This window comes from Agrilus planipennis, unplaced genomic scaffold, assembly GCF_000699045.2.
Source record: "Agrilus planipennis isolate EAB-ADULT unplaced genomic scaffold, Apla_2.0 scaffold85, whole genome shotgun sequence".
NCBI lineage: Eukaryota > Metazoa > Arthropoda > Insecta > Coleoptera > Buprestidae > Agrilus > Agrilus planipennis.
Genome location: NW_020438910.1, coordinates 882,293 through 909,952, shown reverse-complemented (window position 1 = coordinate 909,952; position 27,660 = coordinate 882,293). Strand labels below are relative to the sequence as shown.

Sequence of the window (27,660 nt, the reverse complement as noted above, 5' to 3'; positions counted from 1 at the left end):
CTGACCATATTACAAACAGTATTTTAATCAATCTTTTTTTTTTATTTCTATGTAGCATATCTTTAAATAAAATGGAAGTGGTATTGACAAAACAACACTGATGTATGAAAATAAGTAAAACTAAAACAAAAACACTAGGGCGGAAGAAAAAGTAGGGAAAGAGCGAATATAAAGATAGGAGACGAAAAATTAGAAGAAGTAGCCGATTTTAGGTATGTAGGAAGTCAGATAAGTCAGGACGGAAGGAGTAGTAGGGATATAAAGCAGAAGATAACGCAGGGTCGAGTCGCCTTAAATAAAAAGAAGTCACTTCTATGCTCGCGAACAGTTTATAAATTCGAAAAAGGTTATTAAAGGTGTATATTTGGAACACGGCACTGTACGGGTGCGAAACGTGGACAGTGGGCGCGGCGGAAAAGAAAAGGTTAGAAGCGTTCGAAATGTGGTGTTACAGACGAATGATGAGGATACCGTGGATAGAGAAGGTTAGAAATGAAGAGGTATTGAAAAGANCTGAAAAAGTTTCTAGGCTTATGCAATTGGTTACGAGAGTATCTTCCACGTTTTGCAGAAATTTCGGCCCCTCTTACTGACCTACTAAGCCCCAGGAAAAAGTGGAATTGGACGCTGGTATGCCAACAAGCCTTCGAACAAATCAAAAGTCTAATGCAACAACCACTTCGACTTCATCGACCGGATTTCAACAAAACATTTATCCTGCAAACCGATGCCAGCAAGCAGGGTGCTGCCGCTGTCTTATACCAGGAGGGTCCAGAGGGCACCAAGCACATTATTTCGTACGCAAGCACCCGTTTTAATCCCACTGAGCAAGCGTACCATAGCAACGAACAGGAGTGCCTCGCCATCGTTTGGGCAATAAAGAAGTACCGTCCCTACCTGGAGGATAAGCGGTTCATTTTAAGAACCGACAACCGCACCATCACGTGGTTACAAAATATGAAGGATGCACGCGCGAAATTGACTAGATGGGCTCTACTATTGCAAGAATTCACATTTACTCTGGAACACTGTCCGGGAGCTACTAACCATTTGCCGGATGCCCTATCCCGCCTACCAGCCGAAGAGCTTGTACCTTCAGATAGCGACGACGTGACTCGACTTCTTCCTCCTTGCAACCGCAGTTCAGCTACCCCAGAGATATTCCAGGTCCAAGTTGAAACGCTTCGCGAGGAAATCCGGAGAAAACAACTAACGGACCCGGCTATCATGCAGCTGTGCCAGCGGTATAATTTCCTGAAGGAAAATCCTGTCGGCCACACCGAAGAAGACGTTACCTTCCTACGGCGCTACCGTGTAAGTGACAACATCCTTTGGGAGAAAGAGACGAACGTTTGGCTTATTGTAATACCAACATCCTTCCAACCACAACTGCTACAAAAGTATCACGACGAAGCTGGACACCCCGGCATCCAAGAAACCACCCGCCGAATGTCGCTGTTTTATAAATGGGAAAACATGAAGGGCAATATTTCAAATTACATCCGCCAGTGCCGCATATGTCAATGCAGCAAAAAGCAGCGAATCACTAGAGCACCGCTTCGACCCCGACAGCCCGATAAACCGTGGGACACTATCGCCCTCGATCTTATGGGACCTTATCCTAGGACCTCGCGTGGGAGGAAATTCATTTTAGTGGTCACGGATCTTTTCTCCCGTTGGGTAGAAGCATTCCCCATAAGCGCAGCCACTACTGCCGTCGTCACCAGACTACTGGAGCAGGAGGTTTTGAACCGATATGGCTACCCCCGTGCAATCCTTACGGACAATGGTTCCCAATTTACCAGCAGGAATTGGAAGGCCGCTTGCGTAAAATGGAAAGCGCAACATTGGACAACAGCTATATACCATCCACGGGCGAATCCCACGGAAAGGCGTAACCAGGAAATTAAGACCGGTCTGCGGATTTATCTGCAACAAGGCGATCATCGCACATGGGACACCCACTTGCCGAAAATTCTCTTCGACCAGCGCGGCCGAAGGAACGCAGCCACCGGCACCACCCCTTATTACGCACTTTTTGGACGAACACTCTTAAGGCCAGGAGAATGGGATAATTCCAACGACGAGGACGTAGCGAACCTACCCACCTACCAGGAAAGGACCGATGATATTCGAAGGCATCAACAGGCTTATCAGAATCAGCGAGCTGGCGCCGCAACCAGAGACATACATCCTTATGAGCATGGACAACAGGTGTATTGCAGGGAGCAACCCCTTTCCAACGCCGAAAACCATTTTCATGCCGGTTTTGCTCCTCGATGGTCAGGTCCCCACATAGTCCAGGGATATGCCGGTGGAAATACCTACTGGGTCCAAAAGGACAATCGATTGGTGAAGATACACCATGATCATCTACGGCCTGTCCCGGCTCCAGGGATCTAAATTTCGTTCAAACCAGGGGGGAATTGATATCGTAGATAGTATTACTACGAAATTTATTCCCCGAATTAGATACCAACAACAACCAACTTGCCGTACGACCGGTTTTCTCCACCCTAATGAGCCCCGATTACCTGAGTAACCCCTTGCTACAACCGAAAGTCTACTTAACTATGTACTTTTCTCTACTACTTTAATTATTTTTTTTTAAATCTTCAATTTTACAAATGCCTTCTTCCTTCTCTTCTTCGGTTGTAGTTCCTATCTTATATTAATTTCTCCTTCTGTAGTATAGTTATTTTAGTGTCTATCATTCTTTTTTTTGCACTCATTATTTTCTCTTTTTATTAATTTTTATCGTAGATTCACGCTTCTTTTTTTCAACCCTACATTTTCATGCATGTCTTGTCGTTATTCACTGTCAGTTTTTTTATTCTTTCTCGCGAACCTAACTTTAAAAACGAATTCGTTTTTATCGTTTGTTTTCGCCCTTCCCTTATCACCCCACTTTCCACCCCTCTTTTTTCCAACCCTTGCTTGGTGCTGGAGTGCTGTATAAATAGCCGTGCATTCCTCACTACCAACAAGGCTCCCATATTCCACCGACCCGCGGCAAGGAAGAAGGAGTCAGTCGCCAACCAACCAACCCCAAACTTTATATTTGTGTTTGTGCCAAGTGCTATCTACTCGATTGTGTCCGCAGTAGTGACTTTGTATATATGTATGTATATTCACCTACATCAACTTCAACTTGTCCTTTTCTCTCTACATTAACTATCTGTTTGTCTATAAATTGGTATTGTTTGTATATATATTTTTTGTCTTCTTTGCTATTGTTTCGTATGTATATTTTCTGTCTTTTTGCTATAGTTTGGTGTATATATTTTTTATCATTAGTATTAGTATATAGTGTGTAAATAAAAGTGTATCAATATATATTTTGTCTTCTTCAAGTAATCCTCACCAAATATTATACACTTGTGAACACGTTATTTCCAATCCTCGAAGCAAATCAAAAAATATTTTTTTGTGATCTTGTTCACCTCCTCCTTCGATGCCGTGTTTATCTCCTCAATTGTATCGCAGCGTCGTCCTTTCATGGGTCTATTCAGTTTCAAGAACAAGAAAAGGTCACAGGGGGCCAGATCTTAGGAATACGGTCGCTACGGCATTATTAGTGTGTTGTTTTTGGCACAACCAGCAGTGTGTAACCAGGCCGTTATCGTGGTGCTAAAGTCAATTTTTGTTCTTCACAAATCAGAGCTTTTATGACGGTTTGCTACGCGCAAATTGCACATAACTTGCAGGTAATATTTCTTAATGGCCGTTCTACCCTGTGTTAAGAACTCATGATGTACCACGCCCCTGAAATCGAATAAAACTAAGCAAAATCTTCACATTCGACCTAATTTGGTGTGCTTTTTTCGTGCGGAAGTTTCCATTCGGATGATTGAGCTTTGGTATTCACGTCAAAACCATAAACCCATGATTGGTAATGTTAATGCGATGCTGTTTTTGGTCGAAATTGAACAATTTTGGTACGAATTTCGCGACGACCCGTCTCATACCCAAATCATTAGTAAAAATCGAATGGCAGGAGCCAATCGATATGTTTAAGTCCTCAGCAACGTTAATTCGACGATTAGCCAATATTATTTTCTTCTTTCATCAATGTTTTCGTCTGTTGTTGACGTGCTCGGGTGTCCGGCACGCTCTTCGTTGTTCACATCTTCTCGGCCCTCTGAAAACGTTTTGTACCATCGATAAACGTTGCTTCAGTACAAAATAGCTTCACCATATGCCACTGTCAACATTTGGAATTCGTCCGCTCACTTTTGTTTTTCACAAAAATTTGATACAGATTTTTTGATCCATTTTTTTTAGAATAGGCAAAAATTGAAGATGAGCCAAAACAGGTGCAAAGAAAGCAACTGTCAAAAATTAACTGAACATTCAACATGTAAGTGAGAGAAATATCGAAAATCGAATATACGTAAACCGCGGAAATTCACAATTCGCGATACTTTTTGAACAGACCTGGTACATACCTACACATTGTGCATGATCATGTGGAACGGTTACATTTTAATATAAAGACAGTACCGAGCTACCGAAATATATTCCTTAATCGAAATATAGTACAATACGATGTTGGAATATCATTTCAAAACATACCTTCAAAGGAAAAACCACGCTTTCTTAGTCATCGCGTTCATGATTAAAATCCTTCTGATATAAATTCCATAAAGCCATCCAACGTTCTGAATACTGAATAAACCTGAACAACTTTCGAAGGAATTTCTTGGCGGAAATTAGAATGAATTCTTGCGAGACCAACCGAATACTAAAAATGTAATGTACTCTGCAAATTGAGATATCGATAATTCGGTCATGACTATATACATTCTATATTGTAATTCCTACAATATGAGTAAAGAGATAACTACCTTCGTTGATGTAAGCGTATCACGTAAAATGCACTGGATATATTTTGATCAATATTTTCAATTCTAATCCTTAGATGCTTGGACTTTTACACCAATAAAAATTATTACGATATTCTTACTTAACATGAAATTATGAAAATTTTCATTCAACACCTGCAAATGCTTGTTATCTTGCCACTAAAAAGTGTAAACAACGGGGTGGAGAAAGAGCTGCTGTTTTTAGCATGCGGAATACTCTCGTACCACCAATTTGATATTTTTTAATATATATTGTAGTAGCTTTTCCCCGCAGCTTCGCTCGCAGAAATTAATATTGTTTCTCCATAAAGCCTTTTAACTCTCAATTCACCCTTTTACAACGTTTTAATTTAATGTAATGTCGCCATTTTAGATTTTAAATACAAACGTAGCAACAACATTTCATCCTTAAGGGTTGATTTTTAAAAATTACCAAAATACGTATTTGCTTAATTTCAACAATGAGCAGCCTTTCAGTAAATCCGAGTACAAATCAAATATACCCCATTGAAACGTTGCAACCTCTTTTCATTTGATTAATAATAATATCAAACAGCATATATACCAAGTTGCAAGTAAATTCAACCACAAACAAAGTGTGTCCCAATAAATATTGCAATACCTTTTTACCCCCCCCCTCCTTTGGAGGTTGAATTTTTTAAAATGTCGAGATAGGTTTTTCAGAAATTAAATGAGAGACCATTAAGACCAAGTTTCAAGTAAATCTGACCGTGTATAATAAACGTTTCATTTAAACATTGCAACTCCTCATCACCACTCATCCCCCCCCCCAAAAAGAGATTGAAATTTTTCAAGTAAATCGGACCAAAAACAAACATGCAATCTTTGCAAACCCCTTTCAGCTTCCTAAAGAAATAGAATTTTGTAAAATGTTGAAATAGGTATGTATGTCACTAATTTTACATGAAAAAGCATTAAAGCCAAGTTTCAGGTAAATCTGACTATAAATAAAACACCATACTTAACCATAGACAACATTACGTTTAGCTCTCAGTTTTGCGTTTTGTTATACCATTTTTAACAAATTAACGGCTAGACTGATATCATGACTGATAAATTTTTCGTTTTGTCATTCCATGTCAGTTGCGTTTTTTATACTATTTTTTTTATGGGAACGGGATAAAAAGTATCCTACGTCCTTCTCCTAGTTTTGAGGTACCTCCCCACCAATGTTTAGCCAAATCGGTTCAGCTGTTCTTAAGTTATAAATAGTGTAACTAAGACGACTTTCATTTATATATATATAGATATATTTTAGTTATAAAAGGAATAAACTTTGCGGACGAAGTTATAGAAATCAGCTATGTTAAATAAAACGCTTAAACCCAATCATCATCATAAGGTCGTCAGTCCTAAGACTGGTTGGACACGCATCTCCACTCTTTCCTATCCTGCGCTAATCTTCGCATTTCCCTAAAGCTAGAATAACCCACATCCTTAACTATTTACGAACAGTAGTCTAGGTCTACCTCTACCCCTTCTAACCTCTGTTTCTGCCTCTAATATATCTCTGCCTAGACCTTCATGCCTGAGAAGGTGTCCTACCAACCTATCTCGCCTATTTCTTATTGACTTCCAGAGAATCCTCTGTTCTCTTACTCTTTCTACCTTACTCATCATTTCTAACCTTCTCTATCCATGGTATCTTCATCATTCGTCTGTAACACCACATTTCGAATGCTTCTAACCTTTTCTTTTCCGCCGCGTCCACTGTTCATTTTTCGCACCCGTACAGCGCCGTGCTCCAAACATACACCTTTAACAATCTTCTTCTTCTTTTTATTGAAGGTGACTCGACCCTGTGCTATCCTCTGCTTTATATCCCCACTACTCCTTCCGTCCTGACTTATCTGACTTCCTAGATATCTGAAATCGGCCACTTCTTGTAATTTTTCGTTTCCTATCTTTATATTTATCAATTTTATGAATTATCAATGACTATACCTAAATATTTGCTTTTATTTACTATTTGTAAGTTGTTATTTTCTGTTTTTACTTCTAATTTGCTCATCCGCCCATTCTTATGAAGTTCAGTTAACATCAGTTTTAATTTATTTGTAGACAACCGATTATTATCTAGGTTTTTATTTTTTATTCTTTATAAGTACAGTAATACCCCGAGTTAAACTACCCCATTTTAGGCGAATTTGGAGATACGCCATTTTTCTTTGTGCTCACCACGCTCATCGACGTGTTCGATATACGACATGTTCGAACGTGTTCCGTGTGGAATTTTTTTACATACGCAGTGCACATTATTTATCTTTAATTATGTCATCCAAAAGACCAAAAAATGAGTCATCTGAATCTAACAAGAAAGGAAATGCACTGTCTTTGGAGTGTATACTAAATATTATCAAAAACTGAATCGAAAATAGAAATTTGTGAATTCGTAAAGAAATTTGACCTACCGGAATCAACAATCCGAACGGTTATAGAAAGCAAAGAAAAAATTACGGAAGCTGTGAAAGGCTCTCAATCTTTGAATTCAAGCATTATTCCTAAACGTCACGGTATTATCGCTCGATGTAACAATGTTACAATTATGGTGTGATAATCAAGTAAGACTTAAAAATTGTCCTGTTGACCAAAACACAGCGTGCTTTCAAAGTAAGCAGATTTTTGAAAGACTAAAAGAAGAGGCTGGGGAGGCAGCCAATAATGAAGAGTTTAAAGCTAGTAACGGCTGGTTCAGCCGATTCAAAAGTCGTTGTCGTAAAGTGGAGAGGCGGCAAGTGCTGACAAAGAAGCTGCGTCTCTTTATCAAGAAAAACTCAAGAAAATGATTAAAGATGGTGGCTACTCTAGCCAAACCATCCAGAAAATCCAAGAGTCTTAAAAAACAAATCATTTGGAAATCTAATGCGAAAACTTGGATGACAGCTTTTCTTCTTGAAGACTGGTTTGATCATCATTTTATTCCTGAAGTAAAACGTTATTGCCAATGGAAACAAATTCCATTTAAGGTGATACTACTAGTTGACAATGCACCAGGTCATCCTTTATTTTTGCCATCAAATACTACCAGCTTGCTTCAACCAATGGACCAGGGAGTCATTAAAATATTAAAAGCTTACTACACAAGGCAATCATTTACACATCTAAATGAAATTATAAGACAAAATAACGAACTTCTGTCAAAGACTTTTGGAAGCAATTCAATGTTTTTGATGCTGTAAGAATTATTGGACAATCTTGGAATGAAATTTCACAAAAAACGTAGCGTAGAAACCCAAGGAGAACCAGCCTCAGATCCTAAACAAATCGATGGTGTAATTAAAAACGTGTTCGATATTGCCAAAAAATTAAATTTAGAGGAGGATAATGATGACGTCCAATAATTGCTGGATTCACACAATCAAGAGCTTACAATTGACGAGCTTATAGAAATGCGTATGATCAAGACATTGAACAAACTGATTCGTTAGACCCAATTAAATTGGAAAATCAAATGACGATTTCAAACTTAACAAAAGGCCTCAGCACAATTGAAAAGGGGTTACAAATTTTTGAAAAAAATAGATTCCAATGAAGATGCGTTACTACTAGAAAACGGGAAATAAAAAAGTCACTGGCATGCTACGAGAAAATTTTACGTGAGAAGAAAAAAACTTAACTCGTCAGACAACATTGTTAGAATATATGAAACCTTTGACATTAAAATAACTTCGGTTTACGTTATTTTATTCGTGGTTTTATTCTAAATTATTATTTTATTTAGACTCTGGTCCCGATTACACAAACCTTATACTGTAATGTTCGTGGCTTTCACAAAATTAACTTCTAAGACTGATAACACAAGAACTATTTACACTAATTATTAAAGAACTTAAAAACACTATTAAATTATTACTAAACGTAGGTTATGAATTATTCTATTTATTTACACTACCGTTGATATATCACTATTCACTGCGCTATTTATTTCACTGCTATCACTGTAAATTTATTTCTCGATTCACTTCTGTAACGGTCAGTTTATTTGTTCTTCTCTCGGCAATCGTCTCTTCCTTTGAATACTCTTTTGTTTCCTTTCTGGAACTCTCTAGAAACATCCGGATCGTCTTTGAACTGTTTAACTGCTTTCCTAGAACGCAGACACGACACACAAATTTACAAATACGGCGCACATGAAGAAAGGCGCCCGCAGCCAGTCGGCGAATCAATAAGCCGTTCACGCACACGTGTGCCCGATAGCACACAAACACGCTCGTGCTCGCTACAATGCATATTTACATGCAAAGTTGAACCCCGACTTACGCGAATTTGACTTACACAGCTATAGCTTGATCCTACTTATCGCTTAAGTGCGGAGTATTACTGTATTCTACTTTTACACTTAACTTATATACAATTATATACTATCAGCAAACATACTAATTTTGCAAAACCTAATACCATTGATACATAACATGAACAATAGGGCAAGGTCGAATTGGGTCCCAAAAGTAGCAGATAGATAAATCGATGACCGAATTGGCACCCTGAAAGGGCCGAACCATATACCGTCCTGTTAACGGGTGTTGTTAATGAGAGGCAAAAAATGAGTAACGAGCTAAACCAAACGAAGCATAGTGCAAAATTTAATTAACATAGAGTTAAAAAAGGAGGATGTCGGAACAGTAGCTCACCATGATGTTACCAGGATACAAAAAAATATTTACGGGGCGTAATTAACAGGACAACCTAAAACTCAACGGACTTTTCACGGAGAAAATGAAAACCGAAAATTTACCTAAATATTAAAGCCATATTTACAATTTATCCCACCAGCCCGTTGCTTCGTCAGCGAAAATAATAAAAATTGCAATTTGGACCGGAATTTGTAAAAATAAAATCCCAGCAGAAATAAATTAACTAGGTATTTTAGTTGATATTAAAAATTTAATTGTAATAATTAAGAAACTTGAAATAATTTTTGAAGAAACATGTCAAAATTGAGATTATTACAAGTTTCTTTATAAATTCTACTATTTTTAGGGCAAATTCAGTCATTTACAATCGAAAATTGTAGTTTTTGCGTTGTCATAAAAATTTAGTTTTCTCCGTGTTTACAAGGTATTCTTATCAATTATTAAGGTAACTCCACTCGTTAAATCATAAAAGTCGAATGCTAGGTATTATTAACAGTTAAGCTATAGTAAAAGCGATAACACATTTTTTCGTAAGATTTTTGAACCGGTGGTTTTCCTCATGAAAGACATTCACCATTATGTTCGTCTACTAAAGGCCTTTACAATATGAGCAGTCACCTCAGTGGGTGCTGCCCTAAATATTAGGTCATATTTGTATGAACGTATTTTTCAGAGAATGATATAAGTGAAATAGAAGAGTATTTTGCTAATTGTACCATAATCCTATATTGATCCAAAAAAAAATTGAATGTTTCAAAATTGTGATGTTATTGGATGTTAATTGATCCCTTAACACTACAGTGGACCCCCAGTAATCCAATAACCATTTTGCAGGGCAGTGTCGAATTATCGAATTTGTCGGATTATAGAGTACTGCCTAAAACCCCCTATAGTCCGGATTTTTTTACAGCACAGTACCTTATTGTTATTCGACAAATTACAGATCCAATGATAAGGTTCTATATGTTATACCTGAAGTACAAATCATACGTCGTTGCATATGCATATATCGAATAAAATAATTCGAAGTGGTATGTATTCTGTCGAAACTGCCAGACGCGGATCGCGATTTCGATCTGATAGAACACAGACCAAACTTTTACCTGCTGCCTTAACAGCGCGTTTTAGAAAATACGACAAATGGCGCTGTAAACGCCACCTGTAGTACAGTACTACATTTTAGTAGTACGAATCCCGGCATAGCTCACCTCAACGTGGTCGGAAAGTAACTATACGAATAAAATAATCCGAAGTGGTCTGTATTCTGTCGTGGTACCACGTTGAAGTGAGCTACGCCGGGATTCGTTTCAGCAAGTAGATATCCATATATTTAAATGGACCTTACTGAAGCATACGTAATCCTAAAATGTAGTACTGTACTACAGGTGGCGTTTACAGCGCCATTCGTCGTATTTTCTATATGCATATATGTCGAATTTAGTAAATTAAACAACATAATAGAGAGCTTACGTTTTACATATCATAAAATTAACGTCAGAACTTACAAAAAATAATAACTTTACATTAGGAAATAATTGTGTAGGAACAAATGTACATTGTAATAGATACATTAGCGAAAATTGTAAAAAAATATTCAATGCATAATAATACGTGACATGTAGGATTACAGGAGGTCCACTGTATTTTACATCATATCATCATCATCATAAGCTCATCGGTCCAAGACTGGAAAAGCTAGAATATCCCATATCCTCAACTATTTATGAACAGTAACCTAATCTAGGTCTACCTCTATTCCTCTTAACTCCTGTTTCTGCTTCTAATATATCTCTCACTAACCCTTTAAGTCTGAGAAGGTGTTCCATCACCAACTTATCTCGTTTATAGACTTCCATAGTCAATATTCTTTCTAATACCTCCTCATTTCTAACCATCCCTATCCACGGTATCCCTATCATTCTCCTGTAACACCAAATTTTGAACGCTTCCAAGTCAATGTTTCGCACCCGTCCAGTGCCGTGCTCCAGACATAAACCCTTAAAAATCTTTTTCGAATTTCTAAATTAACCGCTAGTGAGTAATATAAATCTTCAATATATTTTACTTTCAACCAAATCAACAAAGCCATTCAGATTTTAAAAATTAGTTCTCACCCCCAGGGGTTTAACAATATTATGATCTAACTAGCTTCTGCCCGCGACTTCATCCGCGTGGAATAGTTACTTTGGGCTAACGCTAACTTTAACCCACGATTTTGTTTACGTAGAAGGTGAAACTATTTTTAAGTAATACGTATGTTAAGGACCTATTTTAGGTACCTACATATGAATAACGTATTTGTTTGGATAAGGATTAATATCTTGTTTATAAAAACACCTTCGCAAATAATGCATTATTTTAGAACAAATTTGGTTAGCATAAAAAAGGTTATAGTGAGCCAACCTTAAAAGATAGACACATGCTGTCGCAGACTTTTTTTAGGACTTTTAGAGAGGAACAATTCTGTCTTAAATAATTTTTGCGAATCTTTAACCGTTTACGCAGCGCACGCAGCGGAAGCTCTCAAAAGGAAGAAAAAACAATTTTGAAACACTCTTCATTTGTGCTCCCTATTGGTCTTAACGCGATAATATGTATCCTAGAGCCTTCCTCAATATATGAGCTATCTAACTGAAAAAATTTTTCAAATCGGGCCAGTAGTTCCTGAGATTACCAAACAGACTAACAAACTCTTTAGCTTTATAATATTAGTATAAATAATCAAATTGCTTATTATATATTAGTAGTAATTATAGAGCAAAAAACGGATAAAATCCGTGTGGGGGCACTTTGCCTTCGCTTATTCGCCTAAGGCCTTTCATGTTATCACAGGAAACTAATATAATATTTCCGACGAAAAAAGAGCAAAAGCGGTAACGAAAAACGGACGATTGAAAAATTCTTACCTTAAGGGCTTCTTCGTGCGAAATCCCAGTGAATGGGGTGCCATTCACTTCAAGGATTGAGTCTCCGGGCCTTAATCCGGCACGCTCGGCAACACTACCCTCCTCTACTCTCGATATGTACACTCCAACCCCTGTAATACGTTATACATATATCAGTGGCGGAACTTAAACAACACTGACGGTTTAAAATGAACATGACAAGAACAAGTCAAATACTTCAGAGCCTTTTTAGTCTTTCCACAAGCTAAGTAATGACATGAAAAAAAGAAAGTATCTTATCGGTCGATCAAGCATATAGATTTGCAAGCCGCACTTTTCATTATTTCTTTTATGCTAAATTACGATATATTTAAAAATGCTATACATTTAAATAAAATAATTCGAAGTCGTCTGTATTCTGTCGAAATTGCCAGACGCGGATCGCGATTTCGATCTTTTTGGATTTCAGCAGCGCGCCACAGACAGCTCCGGCAGAACACAGACCAACCTTTACCTGCTGTCTTAACAGCGCGTTTTAGAAAATACCACAAATGGCGCGGTAAACGCCATCTGTAGTACGATGCTACATTACAGACCAATTTTTACCTGCTGTCTTAACAGCGCGTTTTAGAAAATACCACAAATGGCGCGGTAAACGCCATCTGTAGTACGATGCTATATTTTAGGATTACGTATGCTCCCACAAGGTCCATTTAAATATATGGATATCTACTTGCTTAAACGAGTCCCGGCGTAGCTAACCTGGCAGTTTCGACAGAATACAGACCACTTTGAATTATTTTATTCGATTATGGTAACGTGCGTATCACGTTGAGGTGAGCTACGCCGGGATTCGTTTCAGCAAGTAAATATCCATATATTTAAATGGACCTTGTTGGAGCATACGTAATCCTAAAATGTAGTAATAGTAAATATAGTATATCAATTTTGGGGTTAAAAGTACTGTATTTATTTAAAAAAGTACAACCGACGTTTCCACCAGGTTGTTCAACTTTCTCAAGGCTAATTTGATTTAAACAACTGAATACAACGTAGGGGTATAATGATCAATAAAACTAACCTATAAAAATCTCACCACGGATAAGCATTAAGTATAATATATTATAATACCGATTTTCATGTGACATCGTTCTACCCACACAGAATTATAAAAGGTTTTATGCCAATAAAATATGATAATCTTTGAACTAGAACAAAACCATTAAAGCTTTTCTTTATGGTATGTTCAATAACATCTACTATAGCCTTTATAATCACAGTTGGCCGACTATTACGCTTTGTCCTGAAATTTATAGCACATTCCGATGGTATTTCGTAATCCTCAGGATTCTATATTCCAGAGAATGTCGAATCAATAATTGCGGCTGATACAGCTAAGCGTAGAAATAACTTGGCATCGACTCAAACACTCCTTTTTAAACAGCTATTATATCATGCACAACTCGCAATAAAATAAATGACATCTGTGCGAAACGGTGATGTGGCTGTTATAAAACTTTTAATTACATTTTTTTTTAATTTATTGAAACCGAGTTCAAAACCTTGGAGCCCTAAAAGGAACTATATTAATGAATACGAGTAGTTAATTTTTTTAGGTCAATCGTAAGCTCATCATCATCATCATCATAAGGTCATCAGTCCTAAGACTGGTTTGACACGTACCTCCACTTTTTCCTATCCTGAGTTAAACTTCGCATTTCCGTAAAATTAGAACAACCCACATCCTTAACTATTTGCGAAGAGTAATCTAATCTAGGCCTACCTCTACCCCTCCTAACTCCTGTTTCTGCCTTTAATATGTCTCTGACTAGACCTTCATGCCTGAGAAGGTGTCCTACTAATCTATCTCGCCTGTTTCTTATTGACTTCTATAGGGTCCTCTGTTCTCCTATTCTTTCCAATACCTCTTCATTTCTAACCTTCTCTATCCACGGTATCCTCATCATTCGCCTATAACACCACATTTCGAACGATTCTAACCTTTTCTTTTCCGCCACACCCACTGTCCATGTTTCGCACCTGTACAACGCCGCGCTTCAAACATACACCTTTAACAACCTTTTTCGAAAGTAACCGTTCGCGAGCATAGAGGTAACTTCTTTTTAATAAAAGCAACACGACCCTGCGCTATCTTTTGCTTTATATACCTACTACTCCTTTCGTCCTGACTTTCTAGATATCTAAAGTCCCAAACTAAGCCAAACAATACAAACATAGTACATACTACAAACGTAGTTGCAGGTTGTTCTCAGTAAATATTTTTTTTTATTTTGCATACAATCAGTACTGCCACTATATTATATATTATTCTCCTGCTTTAGTGTAGTATAAAAGCAATAAACCTGTAGACACCCTTAAAGGTGGTAACTTCAACTTTATTGACCTTTGACTGCCTCTACAGAACATTTCATCCTTCTGGACTGGCTAAGGTATAAATTCAGTACTATTGAAAATGATAATAAATAATGACGTTTTTTGATTCTGAAAGCGGTGAATTCAGATCATTGTTTATTAAAAACCGCATACTAACTACTGGTAAACAATTAAAGCATTATTCTTCCTGATCAATATGGACCTAATTCATTCTTGGTATTTATCAACCGTCCTGCCTTTAGTAGTTTTGTGCTACGTTAAATGGCGTGTACTATATTTTGCTACATATCCATATATCTACATCCTATTGCTACAAATATTTTTTTTTAATAAATAGATCGTAATAAGTAATTAGTATAGTGACCATAAACTTTAATGCCCAGCGTATGTTTCAAAATGAAAAAATTATGTTCCCACTGCCATCCTGGCCGTCTAAGGTCTAATAAGAGGAAAGGAAAAAAGCTTTCGTGAATGTGGAAGGAAGGCAATTTATTTTCTTTGTTGTGTATTACCCGTCAATGGAAAAGCTACTTTAAAAGTACTATGTAATTATGATGTATACATGTATATACCTTGTTGTTTTGATGTAAATATATTACTAAACATCAAAACTGGAAACGGTACTGCCTGATTAAGGTTAGTACGGCCAGCCTATAGTATTTAGGCACGTACCAGTTGTTTTTCATAATTTTAATAAATCTTAGTAAAATTTTGAATAGATTTCGCTTCACACCAACTGCAAAAGCATGATCAACTTAACTATACGATAAGTCCACCGAGGTGCGATAGCATCAAATCGACGTTATTAATTTATTAAGTTAAATATGTGAATCATTTTACATAAGGATTCCTTTTCATAATTAAAAAAAACATCAAAGAATCTAGAGTAGGTAATCGATGTGCATGCGAAATCTGTTCAAAAAGTATCGCGAATTTTGAATTTCCGCGCGTTACCTATTGTAATGTTGTAACTTTTAAGTCTCACAACGACAAAAACTATTTATTTACACTAATTATTATTAAATGACTTAAAAACACTATTAAATTCTTGCTAACTTAAGTGATTAATTACTCTATTTATTTACAGTACTGTTGATATCACTATTGACTGTGCTATTTATTTCATTTCTTTTACTGTCAATTTATTTCTTGATTCACTTCTGCAACGGTCAATTTATTTCTACTCTCTTCCTTAATATACTCTTTTGTNTTACTCTGTTTATTTACAGTACTGTTGATATCACTATTGACTGTGCTATTTATTTCATTTCTTTTACTGTCAATTTATTTCTTGATTCACTTCTGCAACGGTCAATTTATTTCTCCCCTTTTCGGCGATCGTCTCTTCCTTTAAATACTCCCCGGCTTCCTTTCGAGAACCTTCTCGAGCCGCCTGGAAAAGTTTCTTTTTCTTTGAATTGTTTAATTGCTTTTCCAGAACGCAGGTACGACACACACATTTACAAATATCGATAATCGATAAGCCGCTCACGCACACGTATGCCCGATTGCACACAAACACGCTCGTGCTCGCACCACTGCCCCCTCCTTAAGGATGTTTCGTCCCGAAACATTTTCACTTTCCGTTTCGCAGGATCATGCCGGAATCTGCAGTTCTCACCTGCACGACATCCCCTCCGGGAATAGAAGTAACAGTCCACGGTCTTCTCATTATTGGTTCGATTCGGGTTATTACTGCAAACCAAAATGTCTATTCCAGTACGACGGAACAGGACTTCGATCATGTTCCGTAGGATCCTCCAATCTAGACTGTCCAGTCCACAACCAAGCCTCGGAATCGCCAGCTTCTGTAGGTTATTCTCCAGAAGATGTCCGCAGAGTTCCATTACTGCGTCCCAAAGGTCTCTATAAGTTGGGTTATCAGAGCATCTTCCTTTAGTTACTAGGTAATAGATATTGCGTCGTCCGCCAGGCAAGCATAACAGTCTTTTTCCCTTCTGTACTTGGTCTTCAAGATGTTCCAAACCGCCAAATCTGCGTTTGAACTCGGACGCGATACCACGGCTCATTCTGAGTTCCTTTGAAACGCAATGGGCCAGAGAATATTTCCTGGATATTGCAAAGAGGTCTCGTCGGATTTCTTGCGTTACTCAAAATCTCCTGTTAACATGGGAGCCTTCCTTCATGAACTCTTCAAATGTGGGCTCGGAAGAAATAGTTCTTAATAATCTGACCTGCGCGTCCTCTTCATTTGCACCGGCGAATGAACCAAGCTATTAAAATGGACTACCTTTGGCTTCCCATTTGGAGTTTTCTTAATTCGATAGATCACGTCGTTAATCCTCTTCACTAACTCGTAGGGTCCTTCCCAATTCTGTTGGAACTTAGGTGATAGTGCACGGCGACGACGAGGATTATACAACCATACAAGATCTCCAGTTTGGTAAGCACCTGCTGTAGTTATAGTAGCCTTCATATCGTAGTTTTCTTTAATCCTGTCACTAGCAATCTGCGTATGCAGACGAACCGACTCGTGGATATCGTTAAGCTTTCTTCGGAGGTTGGTAACATAATCTTCTCCAGCCAAATCATCTCCTGATTTACAGCCAAATTTGGGGTCACACTGTAGTCGTAACTTCCTTCCAAAAAGGACACTGGCAGGTGTTTGGCTAGTCGTTTCGTGGACAGATGAACTTCCTCCCTTGATCTGAGTGTAACTCCAAGGGCACCCCAAAACGACTTTCTCAGACTCTGGGAATGGACCCGCCACATCGATTACGATTCGTTCGAAGGGGCCACCGACATTGTATTGACACATTGGCGCCCTTGGCTTTTTCTGTGGTCCATTACTCGCAGCACAAGTGGTACACTACTTACACAAATTCTTAAATCTTCCTTACAGTTCACCCAATAAAATTTCTCTCGAACTTTCCCAAACGTCTTATTCACTCCAAAATGGCCACCAGATGATCCATCATGAAGATACTGCAACACCTCTCTAACCTTGTTTCGAGGAACAACCAGTTGCTTCCTATCTTCCTCTCCATCTGGACTTTCAACAACACGCTTCAGGATGCCATCCTCCAAAAGCATGGAGTCCCACTGAGCCCATAACGATTTTAGTACTTGGCTACAGAAAGAAATTTGCTGCCACGTTGGTCGTTTTCCGTCTCTTTTCCATTCCATCACCTCATGCAAGTCCGAGTCGTTTTCTTGGTGGTGTTTTATATTTTCATGTAACCAGTCCGTCATCGATGACCCTGACGCGTCGAATGGCATCTTCATCCTTTCCCATTCGATCACACTGTTTGCAGTCTGTTTGACGTCGAGTACTTGGAGAAGGAGTACTTTTCCTACACTGTCTCCTCGTATGACCTAGTTCGCCGCAATTCCAACATCTTAGCTTTCGAGTTTTTTATCGAACATGGAGATGATTCGACAAACGGTTTCTTCTAAAGATTCTGACGAATCCGTTTCTTCACACAGTAGCCGAACCCTTCCCTGTTTGCTATAGGCCCGTTTAACAGTTTCGTACTCCAATGTACGAGCCACTGCATCAGCTAGCGTCTTAGGTCGGTCAAGGAGTATTCGTTGTTGAGTGTCACTGTCCCAAAGTCCATCAGTAAATGCCTCCACTGTCAACCTTTCCATCAGTTCTTTTGGAGTATTAGGATAGGCCAGTCGAGACAGTCTCGCAATATCTGTCCCGAATTCTTGTAGGGATTCCGTTGGTTTCTGCTGACGGGTTTTCAGCTGGATGTGATTCACCGCTGTTAAATGAGCCTCGCCGTAGCGCAGAGCGCAACTCCAACTGTTTTACCAACTGTTCATAATCCGCCAATTCTTCAGGAGAAAGGGTGTTCAAAATGTCACATGCATCTCCACGAAGCGCAACCGTCAACGCAGTGGCTTTTTCTTCGGGTGCCCAGTTATTCGCCTTAGCAGCCGCCTCGAATTGCTTGTAGTATGTGGTCCATGAGGACTTTCCTTGGCTGATTTGGCTGGCTTCGTTGAGTGTACTAGATGCGCCAACATCCCTTTCGATTGGTTTTGTCTTTCCATTAAAAATCAATTGTTCCATCACTTCTACTGTTCTCTTCCAATTCACGTTTCAAGTTTCTACTATTTTCTTCCAATTTTTCTTTCAATTTATTTTCCAAACTTTTACTAATTTCTTCCAATTTATTTTCCAAACTTTTACTGTTTTCTTCCAATTCACGTTTGAAACATTTACTATTTTCTTCCAATTCACGTTTCAAACTTTTACTATTTTCTTTCAATTTTTCTTCCAATTTATTTTCCAAACTTTTACTAATTTCTTCCAATTTATTTTCCAAACTTTTCATCATTTGCAACAATTCATCTTCGAAGAGGAACGTTTCAGGATCATGGCCATCCTTTTTCAACGCCTCCGCGAACCGCCACTGAAGTTCCGCTTTGTTACCGCTTGTCGCTTCACCCTGTTCTTCCAATTCTCTTCTTAACTCAGCTACTTTTAATTCGTACAACTTCTTTGCCATTGTAATGTCTTACTCAATCCCACACCTGACACCAGTTGTAATGTTCGTGGGTTTAACAAATTAACTTTTGTCTCACAACGACAAAAACTATTTATTTACACTAATTATTATTAAATGACTTAAAACACTATTAAATTATTACTAACCTAAGAGATGAATTACTCTGTTTATTTACAGTACTGTTGATATCACTATTGACTGTGCTATTTATTTCATTTCTTTCACTGTCAATTTATTTCTTGATTCACTTCTGCAACGGTCAATTTATTTCTCCCCTTTTCGGCGATCGTCTCTTCCTTTAAATGCTCCCCGGCTTCCTTTCAAAAACCTTCTCGAGCCGTCTGCAAAAGTTTCTTTTTCTTTGAACTGTTTAATTGCTTTCCCAGAACGCAGGTACGACACACACATTTACAAATACGGCGCACATGAAGAAGGGCGCCCGCGGCTAGTTGGCGAATCGATAAGCCGCTCACACACACGTATGACCGATCGCACACAAACACGCTCGTGCTCGCTACAGTATATTCAATTATATTTTTTGTGCGACGAGTTCGGCCATGTTGAAGGTTCAGTTAATTTTTTACAGCTGCTTTACTGGCAAGTATTTTGGCTCGTCTTCGATTTTTGCCTATTCCAAAAATGGATCAAAGAATGTGTATCAAATTTTGTATGAAAAACAAAATTAAGTGCGCGGAAGCTCGGACCATAACAAAATGTTCTTAGAGGGCCGAGAAGTTGCGAACGACGAAGAGTGTGCCAGACGCTCGAGCACATCAACAACAGACAAAAACATTGAAGTAAAAAAAAACGGTATTGGCCAATCATCGAATCACCGTTAGAAAAATTGGTGAGGACTTAAACATATCGATTCGCTACTGCCAGTTGATTTTTACCAATGATTTGGGCATAAAATGGGTAGCCGCGAAATTCGTACCAAAATTGCTCGATTTCGACCAAAAACAGCATTGCGTTAACATTGTTGAGCAGCTGTTGGGCTCTGTCTGCAACGACCCAACTAATAATTGTGAAATGTGAAAACCAAAGCTCAATCATCCTAACGGAAGCTGCCACACGAGCCAAAACCGAAAAAGTGCGCCAAGTTAGGTCGAACATGAAGGTTTTGCTTACAGTTTTCTTCGATTGCAGGGACGTGGTGCATCATGAGTTCTTGCCATAGGGTAGAACAGCCAATAAAGTATAATATCTGCAAGTTATGAGCAATTTGCGCGAAGCAATTCGCCAGAAACGCCCGGATTTGAGGAAGAACCAAAATTGACTTTTGATAACGCCCCTGCTCACACATCGTTGCTTGTGCACGAATTTTTGGCCAAAAACAACACACTAATAATGCCGCCGCCACCATTTTTCCCAGATTTGGAACTTTTGTGACTTTTTCTTGTTCCCGAAACTGAAGAGGTTCATGAAAGGACAACGCTACGCTACGATAGAGAAGATAGACGGCATCGAAGGAAGAGTTGAACGAGATCACAAAAAATGATTTTTTGAAGTTTTTCGAGGATTGAAGAAAACGTTGGCACAAGTGTATAATATCTGATGGGGATTACTTTGAAGGGGATATTCATGAATAAATAAATAATTTTTGAAAAAACACAAAATTCGCCATATTTTATGTACAGACCTCGTATGGATTTCATTAACTACTCATCGAATTGAAAATCTTCCCCATTATNATTATAATAATATATAATAAAAACTAAGAACTGTAGCAATTTACTTCCTCTGGTTTTTAATTTATTGATCTTTTTTAAACAAATTAGCAATGGAAACACGCAGAGTGTATGCGATCAATCTCAAGAACGCTCGCGTAAAAACAAAGACAAGTTTTGATCTACACGGCTCAATAATATTCCGTTAGTACATATATACATATGTCGAATTGTATAATTCGTCATTTTACTGAAACACAGATAGGTACTTTACAGGGGAATGGTGGTTTGTAATGTGACTAATGAACATTCAACGGTATAGTCAATACATTGCATTTTGCATTTAGGGCTAACCATGTCCAATCAAAAACTCCACATTGCTGAATCTATAAACGCTTGATTGTCATCATCATAAGGTCGTCAGCCCTAAGGCATAAAAGAAGCATTTCTTTGTATGACCGTGAAGAAGACTAGATGAAAGAGAATAAACTTAATCCTATTCGTTTGTCATTTTTGTAACGATTCACGTATGATCATATTCAAAAATCGGTTGTGCGCATACATTCTTGTTCAACACGACTGATTAAACATGTATAGAATTCAAGAACCGTAATAAAAGAAACAACCACACAAACAATTACTTTCTCTAGCGATGTGCCCCTTCCACTGTACTGGATGCGCGCTGGCAAAATCGTAGGTAGAGAGAAAAAAACTCATTATACTCTCGACTCTTGTTCATTGAACATACAGTACTTGCCAAAAGTTTTGTTCAATCATGAACAGCAGTGCGAGTCGAAAACAAGCGTTAAAGCCTTTAATATGTCTTCAAATATAAATAAACATCTCGTAGGATATTTTCAGTAGTAATTGGTACCAATAACGTCTCATTTGAGCAATGCAATTGTAGTGGATCAAATGGTCAATTTTTTCGTGCAGTACTGTACGGATTATATGCTCCTTACCGGTTAAGAGTTTGGCTAAAAATTGTCTCCTTCCTTTTCTTGCCTAGTGCTGTTCTTTTCTACTTTGCGCCGGTCAAACTAAAGGTCACATAGCTAGAGAAACTAAACGAAGTATACAACCGATTTTTGAAAAATACTCATGCGTAAATCCTAGTGAAAAAGCACACGGTCATACATACTAGATAAACAAAATCTCCTTGCTCATGCGTCAGTTCTAAAATAATAAATAAAGTAAATGGATCAAGCGGCATAGCCTAGAGATAGAGATTTGGGTGATTGGTTATCATTCGGGAGAGACCCAGTCCGTCTGCCGTGGTTTTTCAGTAATTTCCTTGAATCACTTAGGCAAATACCGGGGCAGTATTACTCCACAGATAATCTTTCACTTTCTGTTTATTTATTTAAAATTTAGTACAACCTATTATTCCAAATTCATCACTATAAGGTCGTCAGTCCTAAGACTGGTTGGACACGCATCTCTACTCTTTCCTATCCTGGGCTAATCTTCACATTTCCTTAAAACTAGAACAACCCATATCCTTAACTATTTGCGAACAGTAATCTAAGCTAGGTCTACCTCTACCCCTCTTAACTTCCGTTTCTGCCTCTAATATGTCCCTGACTAGACCTTCATGTCTGAGAAAGGTGTCTTACTAACCTATCTAGCCTATTTTCTTTCGTTATTAGAAAATCTAGTTGTTTATTAGAGTGGGCCACCTTAAGGTACTTTTTTTATTTCCCCAAAATGTATTATACTTTCATCATAAACGTGTAGTGATAGAGCGCCCCCTTTTCTTTTTAATTAACATAGGAAACAGGTCACTTTTCTATAAATCAAAGTTTCCCGATTTCTATTAGAAATCTATAAAGAAATTTCTTTTTTTTTTGCGACAAAAATTCTACACAAAACCTTACAAACCGTTTTTAATTATGCTAGAAATTGAGAAATTTTAGCACTACCAAAAACTACTGCTCCTTTAGGATGTTTTATGGTTTAAATTTGTATTTATTGATATTGTACCTATATACTGTTATAAGCGTAGATATCAGCATGTCAGTGAACAGCATTTAGAAAGAGCTGTCGTTTAATATTCAATTTTAAACATGGATCCTATTCAAAAAAGTGATATGTAGGGCTTATACAATACACGGGGTCATTAATTTTCATCATGACAAGAGATATTTAATAAATGAAATTGATTGCAGTATCATTTTTATTACTTACGTGAAAATAGATTAGTAAATGCCCATTTTCGTTTACTTTTTAATTTGAGAGTATAAAAGTTACTTAAATTCTTACTGCTAACAATACTTTTGATAATACCGATAATTAAAATAATCAAAAATTAAATAACGGTGTACAATTTATATACAACTTGCTTTTATGTTACTGTTATATACAGTGTGATTGACATAAAGAGATCTACAGAAATATACATTATGTTTGATCAATATTCCGGAATATTTGAAAGGTAACATCTGGAGTCACTGCACAGTGCATCCCATGATGGCAACACAACGTAGGGGATGTAAAATGTATGCAAGAAAATACTCCAATTGACGAGTCATCAATGATTGAAAACAGTTAACAATTTTAATGCCGCATTATCTTATCGTCTTTCGTTATCGCAAGCGTCAACTAATGAAACACACATACCTATTCGTAACCTTCACAGCAGCTGACATGTAGACAAGTCGATTTCACGTAATGATTAGCAATAATCTGCACTGTCAACTTGTCAAAGTTGCTGCTAATACCACAAAATACAAAAATAAATTTATAAACTTTTAAAAACATCAGAAATTCTTTTTTTACAGCTCCATGCTTGTTCAACTACCCCAGTGAAAAGGGTAAGAAAAGAGTATTTTCTATAACTAATTGTGCCTACACCCTGACGGAAATTTTTTGAGAAATTTGCATTTTTCTTTTAGTTTATGGAAATCGCGAAGGAAAATCTTCCTGTAGGAGTGCCTCCAAGTTCATGACTTCCTTACTCGAGACTTATTTTTCTTAAGTTTATCTTTTAATTTTTAATCCATTGAACTTATATTTCCAATTCATTTGGGGTACGCTCCATATAGTATATAATTTATAGATATACAGTACATACACATGTATGCAAGCAAGTCAACTTTTTTATCTGGTGTCAACAACTCACATATTATAACTAATATAAATCATTTATGTATGAATCCACTGTAAATATTGTAATAAATCAATCTCGCAAATAGTCTCATCTTCTTTTAACTACTGACCTCGCAAATAGACCATAGTCACATCATCATCCAGCTCCAACCTCACAAATAGACTAGAGGCTCACATTTCTATTTGTTAGCCTGCAGAAGCACGCTACATTGTCATTGGTGACTTCTACATGCAGCACGTATCTTCTGGTGGAGAAATAGCTACAGCACCTTCCGATAATAGCGCAGACCCTCTCAGTTCCTACGCCATCTTTGCAGCTTAGACGGTGTCATGATCATTATTCCTTCTTTGAACCATATAGTCTGGTCGCCTCCCAACTAACATTTAGCCCAAAGCCGGACAAACATGGCTCTTTTAACTCCCGAGTGCTCCTCAGGTATAGCCAAGGAGCTCCCCATTGCTCCTACGAGTGCGAGTGAGATAATTCTTTCCTTTTTCACCCCTTCCATTTAGAAGGTGAGTCCCCTTTTCCATAGCCGAACCCAATAGTATTGTGAACGTAGCCCGGCATGCTAGCCCTGAGCTGCGGGACGATCATTAGGTATTATTTAAGTTGCGAGAGAGGCTTCGCTCGTCTACGGAATGAAAGGGCTTTAAATGGGAGTGGAAGGGAAAAGAAAAAGAGAAAGTAATATGGATCATTGCTACTTATTTGCTCGTACTCATTGAAGGGTATGGAGTGTCCCAAACTAACCTCAGGTAACGGCTTCTACGGAGTTAAAGTTTGCCCGGCTCTGATCTAGCCAATCCTTGCCTCAATGAAAGACAAGGATCCGAAAAACGTTGCATAAATTGCTGACAGAATCATAAACTCGACCCATGGACACACTATAGCCAGTATAACCCCCAATAATAAACATACAATACAAAATCTAAGAGAAATAGTCAACTCCTTAAAATGGACCTCAAAGACCTCAACAACACTCACGTAGTTTTCCTCGAAAATGCAGCACAGTCAGTGACAACAGAGCAAATGACCAGTGTTACTATTACTAAAGATTCAAAGTCAAGATTCAAGTGTGCCCCTCTATGTTCAATGCGGTCGAAAAACTGTATCGGAGATCACTAGCGGCGTCGAGTAATATCCGCCCTAGCTAACGTCGCTTTTTTGTTACCGACAGATCACCCGCCAACAATTTCTTAATCGAGACAGGTGCTGGCATCTGCGTATATCTAAAGTCTCTAATACCTGGCCCACGTCAGAAATCATTATTCACGCTACAAACAGCAAAGAGCACCATCATTCCAACCTATGGCACTATCAATTTAACTCTTAGCATAGGCTACGTATAAAATTTCATATAGCAAATGTCAACAAACCAATAATTGGAGCCAATTTCTTAGCATACTATCAATTGCTCGTGGATTTAAACAAACAGCGTTCCCTGGATCAGCTCACCCAATTCATCATTCCTGGTGAGGCGAATGGTTGCAGCCAACCCTCCATTACAATCATTACGTATAGCAAGTCCGTCACATCTAGGTACAACGACCTACTCAAGCAATTTCTATCACCACTGCGCCCCAACGGTCACTTCATGCACCCCAAGCATGCAACGAGACATTACCCCTGGTATTCCCGTAGCTTGCAGACCACGACATCTAGCTCTGGACCAACTTACAGCAGCCAAAAGAGAGTTCCTAGCAGTGGTACAACTAGGCATCACTCGTCCTTCCTCCAGTCCCTGGGCATCGTTACTACACATGGCCCCGAAGAAACACGATGAATGGCAACCCTGCAGAGATTAGCGCCCACTGAACGTAAGAACCCGATCCCGACAGATATCCTGTTCGAAGCATTGGAGATTTTACGCATGCATTATCAAACAAAACAATACTCTCCACAATTGACCTGGTTAGAGTAAATCCTGGTTGATGACAAAGACCTTCCGAAGACAGCAATAACAACTCAATTTGGATTATTCGAATTTCCGTTTATGAATTTCGACTTATCCAACGCCAGTCAAACATTTCAACAAATCATAGCCGATGTGTTACGCGACTTTTGTTTTGCCTACATCGGCGATATCATCGTCGCATCAAAATCCGCAACTTAGCACGAACAACATTTACAAACAGTGTTCATATAGTATGCTACTTAACAGAGACCAAAGTGCAAGTTCGGCGGAAAAGGAGTTTCCTTTCTAGGTTATTCTATCTTAGCGAAAGGTATACCACCTTGACCTGATAGAGTAACAACAATCAAAAGCATACACTTCAAAAAATCCATGGCAATTTCTGGGTATGCAAAATAGCTAAACTTTTAAAGAAAATTCCTACCAAAGAGTACCTACATGTACTATGAATAAAACTATTAAAAAAGGGAACTTGAAATCAACACACCTCTACGATGGAACAAAACGGTTGACGACGCATTCGAATTGAGTATGAAACAAGTTGCTCTAACTAATATTTGTTTGTTACCCTGGACACGTAAGCTCTGCCTTATTAACATCCTTCAACTTTATATTAAACGTAGGTATCTAAAATTTTTGAATTCTTTGGTGTACAACACGCTACTGAAGTGAAACTTAAAACATACCGGGATAGGGGTTAAGGAATTAGTTTAATGGTATAATTTGTACACTATGCTTCGCACGGGTGCAATGCTGATAGTAAATATACTATAGAATGTCTTTATATACAACAATTACAGCTTTTTTGTCATTGGACAATACAAACCGGCCGGACCGCCGCAACCGCTATGCCACTGCATTTTAAGTCTACAATATCTTCGAAAATATTCATTTAAATTACATGCTGTAAAGATCATATTGATCTATATTAAATGCACAATGTATTTAAAAGTACTTAATTGGATAAGGATTAATGCTGTATTGCTTAAAATCGCTTCGTAAATAAGCCAATATTTCTCGTAAAAAATAAAGGATAAGAAATGGTTATTGTGGATTATCCCTAAGAGATAAACATATACCATCCCGAACTTTTTTGTAGACCTTTTTAATGTGTACAATACTGTAGTATATTATTTTGATCTATCTCGTAGGGTTCAGCCAGCGTTCGTAATGCAAGCGCAAAAAATGTGTGTCTAAAATTATCAGTGTTTTTCTACTATATAATACATGTATTATACATATAAACCTTCCTCTTGAATTACTCTATCTATTAAAAAAAAAACGCATTAAAATCCGTTGCGTAGTTTAAAGATCTAAGCATACATAGGGACAGACAGCGGGGGAAATGCGTTGCATGATTTCGTTACATAGCAACTCGCATGAAACGAACTTACCCTACCGTACGTAAAGAAGTTTCACTTCAAAAAAATTAAACAATAACAAAATGAACAGAAAGAAACAGGCCTATAAAAATTTTTAAAGTCGCGGTAACATCCAATTAACTGATTGCAGACCCATTACTCTTTGTGTAGTTTTTCACGGAAACAAATGTCTACCTACTCAAGTCAGTTAACCTTTAATATTTGCCTCATTTATAACAATAATTCTAATGTGTTATTTTATATGATGATTTATATTTTTTATCATGTTTTTAGTTTGTATTTATTTTGTATATATCTGTATGTCATG

At 37.8% G+C, this 27,660-nt stretch overlaps 1 protein-coding gene across 1 annotated transcript in view; it reads right to left on the bottom strand.

The window, feature by feature from the left end:
- The window catches only part of LOC108733858, a 217,665-nt gene that overhangs the window by 132,461 nt on the left and 57,544 nt on the right, over nt 1–27,660 (bottom strand). The window contains exon 5 of the mRNA XM_025973485.1: nt 12,427–12,557. Coding sequence (XP_025829270.1) covers nt 12,427–12,557 — 131 coding nt within the window. The remainder of the gene's footprint in view (nt 1–12,426; nt 12,558–27,660) is intronic.